General features: G+C 49.0%; 1 protein-coding gene across 1 annotated transcript in view; it reads right to left on the reverse strand.

Annotated features, from left to right (window-relative positions):
- The window catches only part of LOC139698997 (histone-lysine N-methyltransferase SETD1A), a 617,878-nt gene that overhangs the window by 143,679 nt on the left and 462,010 nt on the right, over positions 1-12,189 (reverse strand). Inside the window, exons 7-10 of the mRNA XM_071597992.1 lie at positions 10,303-11,771; positions 9,514-9,687; positions 3,921-4,086; positions 79-528 (exon numbers count right to left, since the gene is read on the reverse strand). Of these exons, the coding sequence (XP_071454093.1) occupies positions 79-528; positions 3,921-4,086; positions 9,514-9,687; positions 10,303-11,771 (2,259 nt within the window). The remainder of the gene's footprint in view (positions 1-78; positions 529-3,920; positions 4,087-9,513; positions 9,688-10,302; positions 11,772-12,189) is intronic.

Genomic DNA, 12,189 nt, shown 5'->3' on the forward strand with positions numbered 1-12,189 from the left:
TTACGCTAGAAAGATCGGAGAGCAGGCGGAATGCTCGGAAATAGGCGCCCGTCGACGCACGCGGAATGCGAGACTCACCCTTCCTGATGAGCAGACTGGTCACTCTCCTCAGAGCCTCCCTCGGCGACCGGTGGAAGAACTTCGGAGTGAGGTTCGGAGGCAGGGTGAGGGGTTTCCTGGCCCCGACGCCGGGCCCGCACATTCCGCTGAGCGCGGCCGCACCCCCGCCCACCACGGCCCTCGCGGGGCCGTAGCCGTGGAGGTCCCACGCCGTGGGGCCCGAGGCCGTCGCGAGGCGGTCCAGGTGCTCCGTCGAAGCGGGGCGAGGCCTGTTGTGTGCCGGGTGCTGATGGTGCGCGGTGGTGGTGGTGGCCGCCTGCTGTGCACCGGCGTGGTGTCGGTGCCTCGGGTACCAGCCCCTGCCCGGACCCAGGCCTCCCGGGAATGGTGACGATGACGCGGTGGACGAAGTCGAAGACACGGCCGTGCCGCATAGGCTGTACCCGGAGCAGTGCCCGGATGCTGGCCCTTTGAAATGCACAGAGAGGCCGCCGAATTAGTCTGGGGACTGGTGGATTTGCGAGGTTAAATACGTGTTCGGATGTGTTGTTCGTGTAAGAAGGTGAGGTGGAGAGCAGCGGGTGGATGGATCCGCTAATTCGAATGCATCAAATTTGGATGGAATGGGTGGAGTTCCAGCAAGCCTAGCTGAAGCTGTGTGATTTTCGGAGCGCCGCCCAGGAGGTAGAACGCGGTCGGGGCAAACACGCACTTGCTACGGGACGGACTCCTTCCTCGCCTTACACACTGAACTTTGGGTTGATTACCAAGGCGATGGCCAATAACTGTGACGTATTGAAAGATTGAAAACGAAATTTGTTTGCAAAGTTTCGTATCTTCTGGATTTTCTTCCGCCTAGATACACACTGATAGAGCAACAGGTTCGCCGGTATTTCACGCTTGACCTTGACGAAGTCGAGTGCAACACCGATGAAGTCACTCTCCCCGCAGTTGGTAAGTGGAAAAAAGTGTAAGACCCGGACGCGCAACGGCAGCGGTTTCTAATGTGGACTAATCCGTGGACCGAAGGTTTTCAGCGAAACCATACGAGACGGCGCGTATTTATCGTCCGCGATGAATTTTCAAACAGACAGCAACAAATATGGTATCAATAATTTTGTGAAATATAGACAAGCTTAAATGATTTTCAATAATCAAGCAATTGTAATTATCTCAAATCAACCAAACCACTCCTTAAATCCCCGCCCCGTCCCAAAACTACTCCCATGCCCTGCAATAAACCTAGATGCACAACAAATACTATTTCCAAAACCAGAATTCCATCCCTTTCCCACCTGCTTTTTAACTCTCTCCCACCAATTCCCTAATTCTCTTGCACTTCCAGCAATGTAGTTTACCTTCTGAAGTGCCACCTAGGCCCTGCTTTTTATAATGGCCAGTGTACCACTCCCCCAAATATTAGAATCAATAACCACTCGGCCTCATGCAAGAACTCTTCCTTGAATGGTATACTCCCAATCCCCAAACATGCCTCCAAACACGGCACTCCCTTTAATAAATGCTATAGTGTATCCATATTAGCATTCCTCCCTACCTCAGACCCTCCACTGAAACTCAAAACAGCAGAGCAAGCATTCATTCAGCTCCTGGATTTCTGGAACTGCCCAGGCATTAATATTAGACATTAATTACCACGATGTACACATACTTTAATCCCCCCCTCCGCCCCCACACCTTCCATATTATCCACACACTTCTAATATCACCCTCCCAACTCTTCCCCTCAAAAATAAATTTTCCCCACCTTCCCCTTCCATCCTGCGTTTCCAGCCCCTTCTTTCCCTCAGTTCTGTCCTTCTCTTCCTTGAGAAAAGTGGCGTGGACTACCAAAAATTTGAAACATAGTGAGTTTATTTCTGTTTTTTGTGTTTCTGTGTTTTTGTCTTTGTCCACTAGTGCTAACTTCACATACATTATGTACATGATTCTTCCTAGAGCCAACTTTATTATATTATATATACAAATATGAATCTATATATGTGGGTAGCAGTAGTCCAGGGGTAGAGCATTGGACTAATTACTCCAGGGCCAAGGTTCGATTCCCGGGTGGGCCTCTATGGGCACCTGCAGCAATTTTTCGGGCACCAGATCTTCCTGGGAAACCATAACCAGCACAGGGAAAGGAACTGGCCCCCCTATCATGATGCCTGAATTTCACCTACCATTGGGCATAGCACTGGATGAACTCTACCATCACCTACCAAACCGACCTTCGGGTTGATTACTGTGCTAGCTCCATCTTCCTCAGAAGAAAAAGCAGTTCTGCCTGCTGGTATAGGGGGGGGGGGTAAGGTATGCGTGAAAAAGGAATGGGGCCTGGGGAAGTGGAGAACGGGAGGTGTGGGAGGGGTGAGGGAAAGGGTTGGAGGAGAGGAAAGGGATAGGAGAGGCTAGAGGGGAGGAGAGATAGGGAAGGAGTGAGAGGGAGGAGGTAGATTTAATACACGATCGGAAAAGAAAACAATTCGCTCGCCCACACATACTGCAACATCAAAGACCCAGGTTTCAATTGACAAAGTCGTAACCAAGACCCTGTAAGTAAAAACACAGGCAACGTACAACAAAATACATGCGGAAGAACAAAGTATTTTCCTTTTCGATATGAATTGCTTCCACAAAGTGACAATTCAGACCATTCTCATCAGTGAACAACGTTGACACCTGGATGCTTATAGGCCATGCAAAGCCATACATATGCTATTTCTAGAGTTTTTAATTCTATAGTGTTATTGGATGGGTGAAGGGACGGAAGAACGGAAATATTGTAGCACTGACTGAAGGGGGTGTTATGATGACAGGCATGTTTAGGGATGGGGGGACCCCCAGAACGCTTTGCATGCGACCTGTGTTTCGACTTACAGGGTCTTGATTACGTCCTTGTCAATTGAAACCTGGGTCTTTGATGTTGCAGTATGTGTGGGTGAGCCAATTGTTTTTTCTCCAATCATGCATTAAATCCACCTCCTCCCTCTCACTCCTTCCTTATCTTCGCTCCCCTATGGCCTCTCCTCTCTCCCATCTCTTTCTCTCAACCCTCCCCTCCCATTCACCCCTTCCCCCACCCCATTCTCTTTCTCTCGCATGCCTCACCTCCCCTATACCAGGAGGCAATACTACTTTTCTTCTGAGGAAGAAAGAGATAAATTCTGTCGAAATTATTAAGAAATAACCTGTGAGTGTTTTTTTGGGTGTTCTTATATTGTTTGTTGCTGTTTAAGCTTATGTGTGTGTGTGTGTGTGTATGTATATATATATATATATATATATATATATATATATATATATATATATATATATATATATATATATATATATATCAGTGTGTGTGTGTGTGTGTATAAAACTTACCTGAAAGTCTCACAGATGGGAATACTAATGTATACCAAGTTAGCACTGGTGGACAAAAACTCAGAAATACACAAGAAAATAGAGGAAACTCACACATTTTAAAAATTTCGGTGGTCAAGCCACCTTTCTCAAGGAATAAAAGGAAGGAACTCCTTCCTTGAGCATTATAGCATTTGAATGGCAAACAGAAAAAAAAGTATACATAGAAAACACGTAAAAGGACACTCACATTTCAGAATGTTAAAACTTTTGGCCTTCTTCCAGTCAAGCTGCTGACAGTCTAACCTGAGGAAGATTCCAGAAAATTGATTCCTGGTAATATGAGGTATTAGGGTATATAGTCTCGCGTTAAGCACGACTCAGAAGAGTAGCAGTGACTAATGCCATAGATTGCTCCATTAGTCAGCCAAAATCTACCCTGACTGGTAGCATCCTATTAGTTGAACCTGGCGGAATGTGGAGGGAGTTGAATTGGTCGGGGGGCGACTCACCGGCGGTCATGGCTCCGCTCGGGTGCCGCATGCTGCAGGCCTCCCCGTTAGGCTCGCCCCTCCTCTGGTAGAGGTGACCCCTGCGGGGCACATCGGCCGCCGGTGCGCCCCTCCGCGGGCTGAACACCGGGGTCTCGGGGGGCGAGGCGGTGGGCGGCGCGGGCAGCTGGGGGCGCGGGGGCGGGAGGTGGGCGGGGGCGTGCGGGGGCGGCGAAGGCACGGGGCTCAAGGGGCGGTCCCCCTCGTCCGGCCGCCGCCTCCTCCCCGCCCCTGACCCCTGCAGCTCCGTTGGAAGGGTCCGACGCTCGCCCAGAACCTGAGGGCGATCCGGAAAGACAGAGAAATTACTACTCACGGCACAAACAACACTCTTCTTTATATCTGATGCGTGGGATCTGAAGGTCATTCTTCGTGTTCGTTCCACCCTTTATTCAAGCACCCCCTCCTAAAAGAGACCGCTTTTTCAAGGTTATTTTTCATCCTCCGCCCACAAGTTCGGTCACACCTGCTCACATGTCCTTTAAAATATCCCTACTTTTCCCAAACATTTACGGCAACCAGAAACAATGCTGTTTATATCTTCACGTTTCATTTCAGTGAAATCTGTCGAGGAAAGCCGTTGTTTTTTTAAACTATCATTCAGTATTCATAGTCATGCGGACACGAATTTCCAATATCTCTTAAATATGAAGCTATACTTTCCCCTTTAAAATTCTGCAATTTTACAGGATGTTAATTGACATAAAATCAGACGTTATTAAGTATGCTCCAACATCTACTCACAAATTCCTTCCCCACAGAGCGACAGTTTCAGGGGAGGCGACCGACCGCCGAGGTCATTTGGGCCATTAGGGATGCATGGGAAAGGAGGAAGGGTGGAGAGAAAACCCGGCGTTGGCATTAGCCTACTCTTAATGACGAAAGGCGCCAAGGGATCCGCAGCTTAACGTCACATCCGACGGACGGCGTACTCACTCAAAGTGCCCTCCACAAAGCACCTCAAGTGGGGATCGAGATACTGAAAAAAATCTGCCGTCTCCAGGATTTAACCTGGGCCCTCTGGGTAGGAAGCCAGTACGATAGCCACCAAATCATCTCTATGTCCTTCACCACAGAGTATGTCCCGATTAGCCCCTCTCACGCCATATCTCTTCATGCCTGCAAACTACTCTCCTAAGCAACTTTAAGTCTCATTAAGGTTCTATTCATCAACCTTTGTCCCGAAAATATCAAGCATCAACATGTATTTGCGTTTATTCATAAAACATTTAAGTAGATAAATAATAATATTAATATTTTTTTCAAAAAACAAGGAATTACTATTATTTAGATAAAATAAATAATACAAACAGAAATTATAAGATAAAAACTATATAAAATTATAAACATTTCACTCCTCGAGAAACAAATTAACCTCCTGCATTAGGAGTATTGTGTCCCTTGGCCCACATTGAAATATCCTCCCATCCTACTTCACTGTACTAGTGATGTCAGCCCGGTTTACAAAGGCCTCAAAGGCACAAGTCATTGCTAATAAACCTAGTGGTTCACTTTCGCTTACTTGGGGATTGGGTAAAATAGTTTCATAAAATAAACTAGTTTCATTTTATTTTTTTCAATGAAACCACACGTTCAAGGTTTGTCCCAAAAGTAGTCCGACCTCTGTTTTCCCCGGATAGATGGACGCACGGGCAGCGGTTTCTCTGGCTGGGTGGGAGAGAGGGGAGCCTAGGGCACGGCTGTAGGCCGGTGGCGGTTGGCTCCCAGCTTTTGCCGAGTTCGGGTCGTTTGTTAGCGAAACCTCTATAACGTGGCCTCATTACGCTCCACCATGATCCGGGATTGAAATAGCACTATGCCATCAAAGTTGGCGTGAAATTGGGCAAAACCCGGACAGAGTCTCGTGACATGTTCAAGGCCTTGGTGATAAGGCCATGGGGTAGATCGGGTGTGTTTATGAGCGGCACAAGTTGTTTCGGGAGGGTAGAGAAGATGCTCATGACGCCGAAAGTTCAGGGCGCCCATCGACCTCGAAAAGTGACGAAAATATTGCAAGAGAAAGTCTTGCAAAGGCTTTGTTGGACAGAGATCGCAGATTAACTATTCGCATGGTTTCTGATGAAATTGGCATCCCTAAATATGATGTGCATGGACTTGTGAGTGAAAACGTGGGCATGAGAAAGGTGTGTGGGAGGAGTCAGGTGCCGCGAGTGCTCTCGGACGAACGAAAGGAAACACGCGGATCTGCCAAAAGACTCTAGATCATTTGAGGGAGGTTCCAAATTTATTACACAATGCTCCACCAGACTTTTTCCTTTTCTATAATCTCATATTCTTGTCGAAAAGACATCACCTCGGCTCGGTGGAAGCGTTACAACAGACCGTGACGAGGGAGCTAAGCAGCATCCCGAGCGCCGCTTTTCAGAAGACGTAAGAGGTGTGGAAAACCCAGTGGCAGAGGAGCGAGTGGACGCACAAGGGTGCTACTGCGAAGACTTTTTTAAGCAAATGCATCAATTCTGGCGATATTATTTTTTTAATGTAATCAGTACCAGTACTTTTGGGACAGACCTTGACATTGTGCCAACTGGAAACTTTGCTTGTTCCTTTCTATGGACTCTGTTTTGTAGTCGTGCGGAGTAAAACCTACAAGTTATGGTAACGACATCAGCCGTTTACGTTCCCACCCACGCACGCACATACTCGTACACACACGCACGCACCTCTCCGCCGCCTCTCCTCCCGCTCGTCCTCCGCTGCGCCCGGGGGAAGCCGCCGTCCATGGACCTCGACTTGAGGCTCGCCTCCCTCGGCCTGTGGAAGGCCATCGAGTGCGGGGGCAATGGGGGCGGCTGCGGGCTGTCCGGTGGAGGGCTCGGGGGCAGGGGGCCGTCCGGGGGCGGCAACCGCGGCGACTTCCGAAAGAAGAAGGTGTCGTACACGTCGCAGTACTCGTCCGCGGGGGAGGGGGGCAGCGGCGGGAAGGAGGAGGCGGAGGCGGAGGGGGCGATGGCCCTCGGGGGCCCCTCCTCCACAGCTGGCATCGTACTGCTCCTCTGCAGCGGCAGCCGCCACTCCGCCAAGCACCCCAGTTCGCCCTCCGGTGCCTGCGAGAAGGGGAGACCAGTCAACATATGCAGAGGGGTCGCAAACCAGCCACGCGAAAGAGCGGGACTTTCCTACTTTCACAACCTCCCCCGGAGTCGTGGCATTCGGCGACAACTGGCGCTTGCCGTTCGTCGTTTGTCAAAATCCCCTAAGAAACACACGGCCCACGGTTCTTTCTCGTCTTCTTTTTCTCTCCTTGACGATGCCGTAGCCAGGAAAACCGAGTATCGGGTGATGCAGACGACAGCGGTACGAACCGGAAGGCGATAACGATCGTCGAGACGCGATGCCATTTACGCTCAAATGTTATCATTATTATATAATCGGTAATCTACCAGTTTCGTAAGGTTTTGAATGGATACATGCTACCAAACGGCAGAGCAACACTTCCCTTGTTTCTCCTAACAAAACACAACCCAACATTCTATTCTACATTACAACCAGCTCCTCTTCATCTACGCAAATTTCCTCCCATACAACATCCCTATTATATTCCCACCCCTTGCGTACGTAACATTCTCGCCTGTATCACAGTCTTCAACCCCCCTTTACCAGCCAGAATGGTCTGTATCTAACTTTCCAGTATTCTTTTGATTTCCCCTCTCCTCCCATTTCACCATATGCATGTATACGCTCAAATTTCCTTTGCTTGTAGTATATCCCGGTTAACCATCATGACGTCAGCACTCCTCAAGCCTATAAAATCCTTTCATAAACTACTTCAGGTATCAAATGACACACAACGGATTTCGTGTAGCCTTTAGTCTGTTTATCTGTCTGACGAATGGCTAAGCGTGCGCTCTATCGGCTATAATAGTAACTCTTAGTTTATAGCTTAATGATGTGCGCACTCTTCGAAGAGGGAGGCAGAGGGATACGATGCAGTAGTGCTGCTTCTAGGAAATTGAAAACGAGCGAATCACTGTGAAGGAACGTAACTAAACGTTGCCGGCATAGGAGAGGACCGCGGAATATACTCGCACGTATCTTTGGCGGCGGATATTCCGTTTTCCTGAAAACTGAATAATACGAGATGCCTAGATGATAGAATACCCGGCAGAAAATTGTTCACAGCTTAAAAAAATCTATGAAGAGCAATTAATTATCCTGAACTGCTTGGAAAGCCAATGAGCAATTATTAAGTATGCGCCATGTAGAAGACTGAATGTCGCTCAGCAGTCACTGGTCTCAATGCGGTCAGTGCCGTCCTGAAAAGACATCCTCTCCAAGGTCATTTAGTACCTGCGATGGAGAAACCAACCGGTGTTGTTCCTGACTCACATTGCGAGTCGAATGTCACTTAGAAATAAATTGCATTTAGCGATTTGAGGAATACTTATCCTAAAAGGGTCACTAGCTTCGCTGTCCTCAGTTGAGGCGTTGTAATAATCTCCTTGAGCACCAATTTGGGTCTAAATGCGGTCTGCGTGGGCCTTTCTTCGTAATGGACAAGGCGCTTGAGTTTTTCTTCTTGCTTCGTTATTAAGATTTTAATGGTAATCGTAGTAAAAAGATTAATTGAAAGGTAAAAACGGCAATACACTTAAATTGAGGATAACACGAGTAATTCTAAGACAGCATTAACAAAAGAGCGTAATCGCTTCCCAGTTAAACGGAAGTACAAGAACATAGGTAGATGTCAGTAATACCTATTCAAACCAATGAATTTACGAGAAAAACTACGAAAGCGGGCGCTAACTCTTAGGGCGTGTCCATGTACTCAAGCTGAAGGAAATAATTCGTAATTGTGCATTATTCCTCGGAGGGTTTCAACATGAAACAAGGAGTTTCAACGATTAAATCGATTGGAATCAAAAGAAAAACATTGAGAACTACAAAATATCCTCTTGAATGAGCATGAATATATCAGTATCTGACGGGTATGATTGAAGGTATCACTTAACTAAAATATATTTTGTAAATGAAGGACAATAATGTGGGTCACTAAAATATTACATAAATGCACTCAGATTATGATCGACTGACAACGTAACTTCATTTGCTCTGATGAGTAGGGTCAAAATAAAAATTTGTCATTCCACGTATTAAATTTATTTATCCTTGGAATCACAAAGTTTTAATTTGACGTTATTCATCTTGGAACAATTCCGCTACCTTAAGCCTAAAAAGATTTGCTCAAATCATTTCAGGCGTAACTTCGTGAAATTTATGCAAAAAAATCATTTGTTCAAATATGTCATGATTGTGATTAACAAATAAACCAACAGATAATTTTCCATTTCATCAGACTTTCACGCCATCAAAATTAGCTGATGAGCGATGAAATTCAATGCGAATAAATTACAATTTTTAATAGCAAGTAATATTAAGGGATCTGTAATTGTATATTCGCGTATGGGTTGTACGCGGAGTTCCTCACCTGTTCTTTGGTCTCCACTTCCCGCTCCCTCCCGTCCCTTTCGCCCTTTTCCTCCTCCCTGCCCTCCTCCTCCCTGCCCTCCTCCTTCCTCCCCTCCTCCTCCACCACTGCCGCCTTCTTCGTCCACTCCACCTCCACCTCCTTGATGGCCAGCTCCTCCACCACCTCCTTGACGGGCGTCGCCTCCTCCGCCCTCTCCTCCCTCGCCTCCACGCACGCCTCGCCCTCCATCTTCGGCGCCTCCACCCTCTTCTTGTACTCTTCTTCAACTGCTTTATCCTGAGGGAGTGAAAGGCAATGGGTTCTCACGTTAGCCACGCCGTTAGCGCGACTTCTCTCTCCGCCTTTTCTGAGACCGCCATTCAATCGCCGGTGCGCAGGCCATCGAAATATTCTGAATGGTGCTCCGGGCGAAAACTTCAACAAAATACTGAAGCTCCATTCCTATTGTTTGAACAACGCGACGGCTGCAATTAAATTGTGAGGACGCCGAAAAAATGTGAAAAGACGAAGTAAAATGTCGCTCAACGCCTTGAAATCTATTGCACAGCCAACCATCGAAACATTTGTACCTGGTGAGAGAACACCAGAGACACTGAACCCATTCACGAATATTTCCACGTCCTGGATATTATGCAAGCTATTTCTTACATATTTATTTTTTAATTTGAATTGTTAGAAAAAAGGTAGGACACTGTAGGAGTCGTGAAAATCATGCTGCCCTTAGACACTGACACTGAGAAAAATTACTTACCAAATCACGGCAAACGTAAGTACACGGTCTTGTTCAGAATATTTGAACGCGTACTTTAGTAAAAAGACCAAGGGTTCAAAGAGGTAACATTGAAAACTAAAAGTGTGATGCCCAGTCTTATCAATGCCGTGTAGATGTACCAATTCCACACGTGATCGTACCTCGAGAACAGATTCCATCTTCTCCGCCGCCACCTCCACCACGCCGCTCTCCTCGATGGCCTCCACTTCTTCGTCGCAGGTCAAGCCGATCGCAATCGCGGGCAGCGACAGAACCCTAGGCAAGGGTCGCGGGGGAGGCTGCGGGGCGGGGTTCTTCCTCGGCACTGCGGGCGCCGGAGATTTCAACGCTCGGTCCTTCTTCTCGGAGGCTGGAGACTGGACGGGAGCGGGGGCGGCCTCCGGGGATCCCGACTCCTCCACGGACTGTTGGCCTTCTCCGGGCGTGACGGGCACCGTAACGGCGGTCTCCCGCAAGGCATCGGCGGTGCAGGTCTTCTCGCCTGGTGGAGGGGTCGCCTCGAAAGAAGAGGTCTCCGTGAGGCCGTTAGGAGGCGCCGGGGGGGCGGGGGACGCTTCGAAGGAACACATCCGGCTGCCGACTTCGTCCGCGGAGGAGACGCCGGCGTTGGGTGTCGTCCTGGGTGGGGTTTCGGGGGGTTCGACCGCGGATGGTGAGGACTTTGACACCGACTGGGCCGTGACCGTTCTCGGAGGCGGCGCCGGCGGCAGCTTTCCCGCCGCGTTTCTCCTCTCGGGCGTCCTGTCGAAAGGCGTGTTGGGCCGGGAGTTCTTCCTGAGTTCTGGTAGTTCTGCGGGCCGGTTCGCGCCGTGGGCCGGGGATGGCGGCGGAGAGCGGACTTCCAGCTCCCCGGTCATGACCATAGACGAGGAGCCGGATTCGGTAATCTTCACCACCACCTGGTGCGGCTCGATGGCCGACGTCACGGAGGTCTCCGAGGTGGGGGACCGGGACTGAACACCCGACAGGTAGATGACGTTTTTCATGGGCGAAGCCCTTTCTGGGGTTCTCGGGGACCGCGGGGACCTGCACTCCAAAGCCCTGGACGATTCCAGGATTGGGATCCTAGAGTTCTCCAGCACCGGAATTCGAGAACCATGGAAGTACTTGGGTGGTCTCGTGGTCGGTAGCCTTTCCGGGGTCTTGGGCGCCGGGGTGACCCTGGGGGCCTTGTCTTCGTTCTCCGGGGAGCTGTTCAGGGAGCACTCAGGGGTGGGCGAGACGTCCCCCGTAGGCGGGGAACCCGGCAACGAGTTCTTGGCGACTTTGGCTTCCTCGTCCTCCCTCTTGTCGTCCGCCTTGCCGAGCCCTGCCCGACCCCTCCTCTTTCTTATGACGTACGTCCCCTTCGGTCCTCCCCTGCCTTCCTGAGAAGTGGCCATAGTCATCTCGACGTCATCCAACATGGCCATGTCCGCCGCGGTGGCCATCTCATCCAGTTCGGCTGCGGCCTCGCCCCCGCCTTCCAGTCCGCTGCCGGAATACTCTTCCTCGTTGGACGATAGATGCAGGCCCACGGAGGCCGAACTGGCGGAGCGACGGCCTCGCCAAGAGCCGCAGCGGTCATCCATGGATCGGGGTTCTGAACCTGGGGAGAGTGGGTGACGGAGGTTTTATATGTGCACACAAAGCATGTCATGGAAACCCTACACTCAAAACAGACAACCGTAAAATTGAGTGAAGGAGTATTCATATATACAATAGTTTCAAGAATTTAGATATTTAAAAAAGTGCCTATCAATGAAAGAATCATAATGCCATAGCAAAGAAATGCGCTCAAGTAGTCTACTATAATCCTTAATTTTATTTTTGCAGAAGCTCCAGTACAGAAATTGGGAAGAAATGGCTGTTTCTATATTATTTTGCAAGTATTCGCCCAATAAGCGTACGGAGTCATCAGGAAAGTATTGATTACGGTTTTGGTGATCACCTATTATAAAGCAATGACCGTTCCAAAAATAAGGTCCAATCAGCATTACTACAAGGTTTGTATAAAAAGTATCGGT

Source organism: Hetaerina americana, unplaced genomic scaffold (assembly GCF_022747635.1).
Source record: "Hetaerina americana unplaced genomic scaffold, ioHetAmer1.1.p SCAF_9, whole genome shotgun sequence".
NCBI lineage: Eukaryota > Metazoa > Arthropoda > Insecta > Odonata > Calopterygidae > Hetaerina > Hetaerina americana.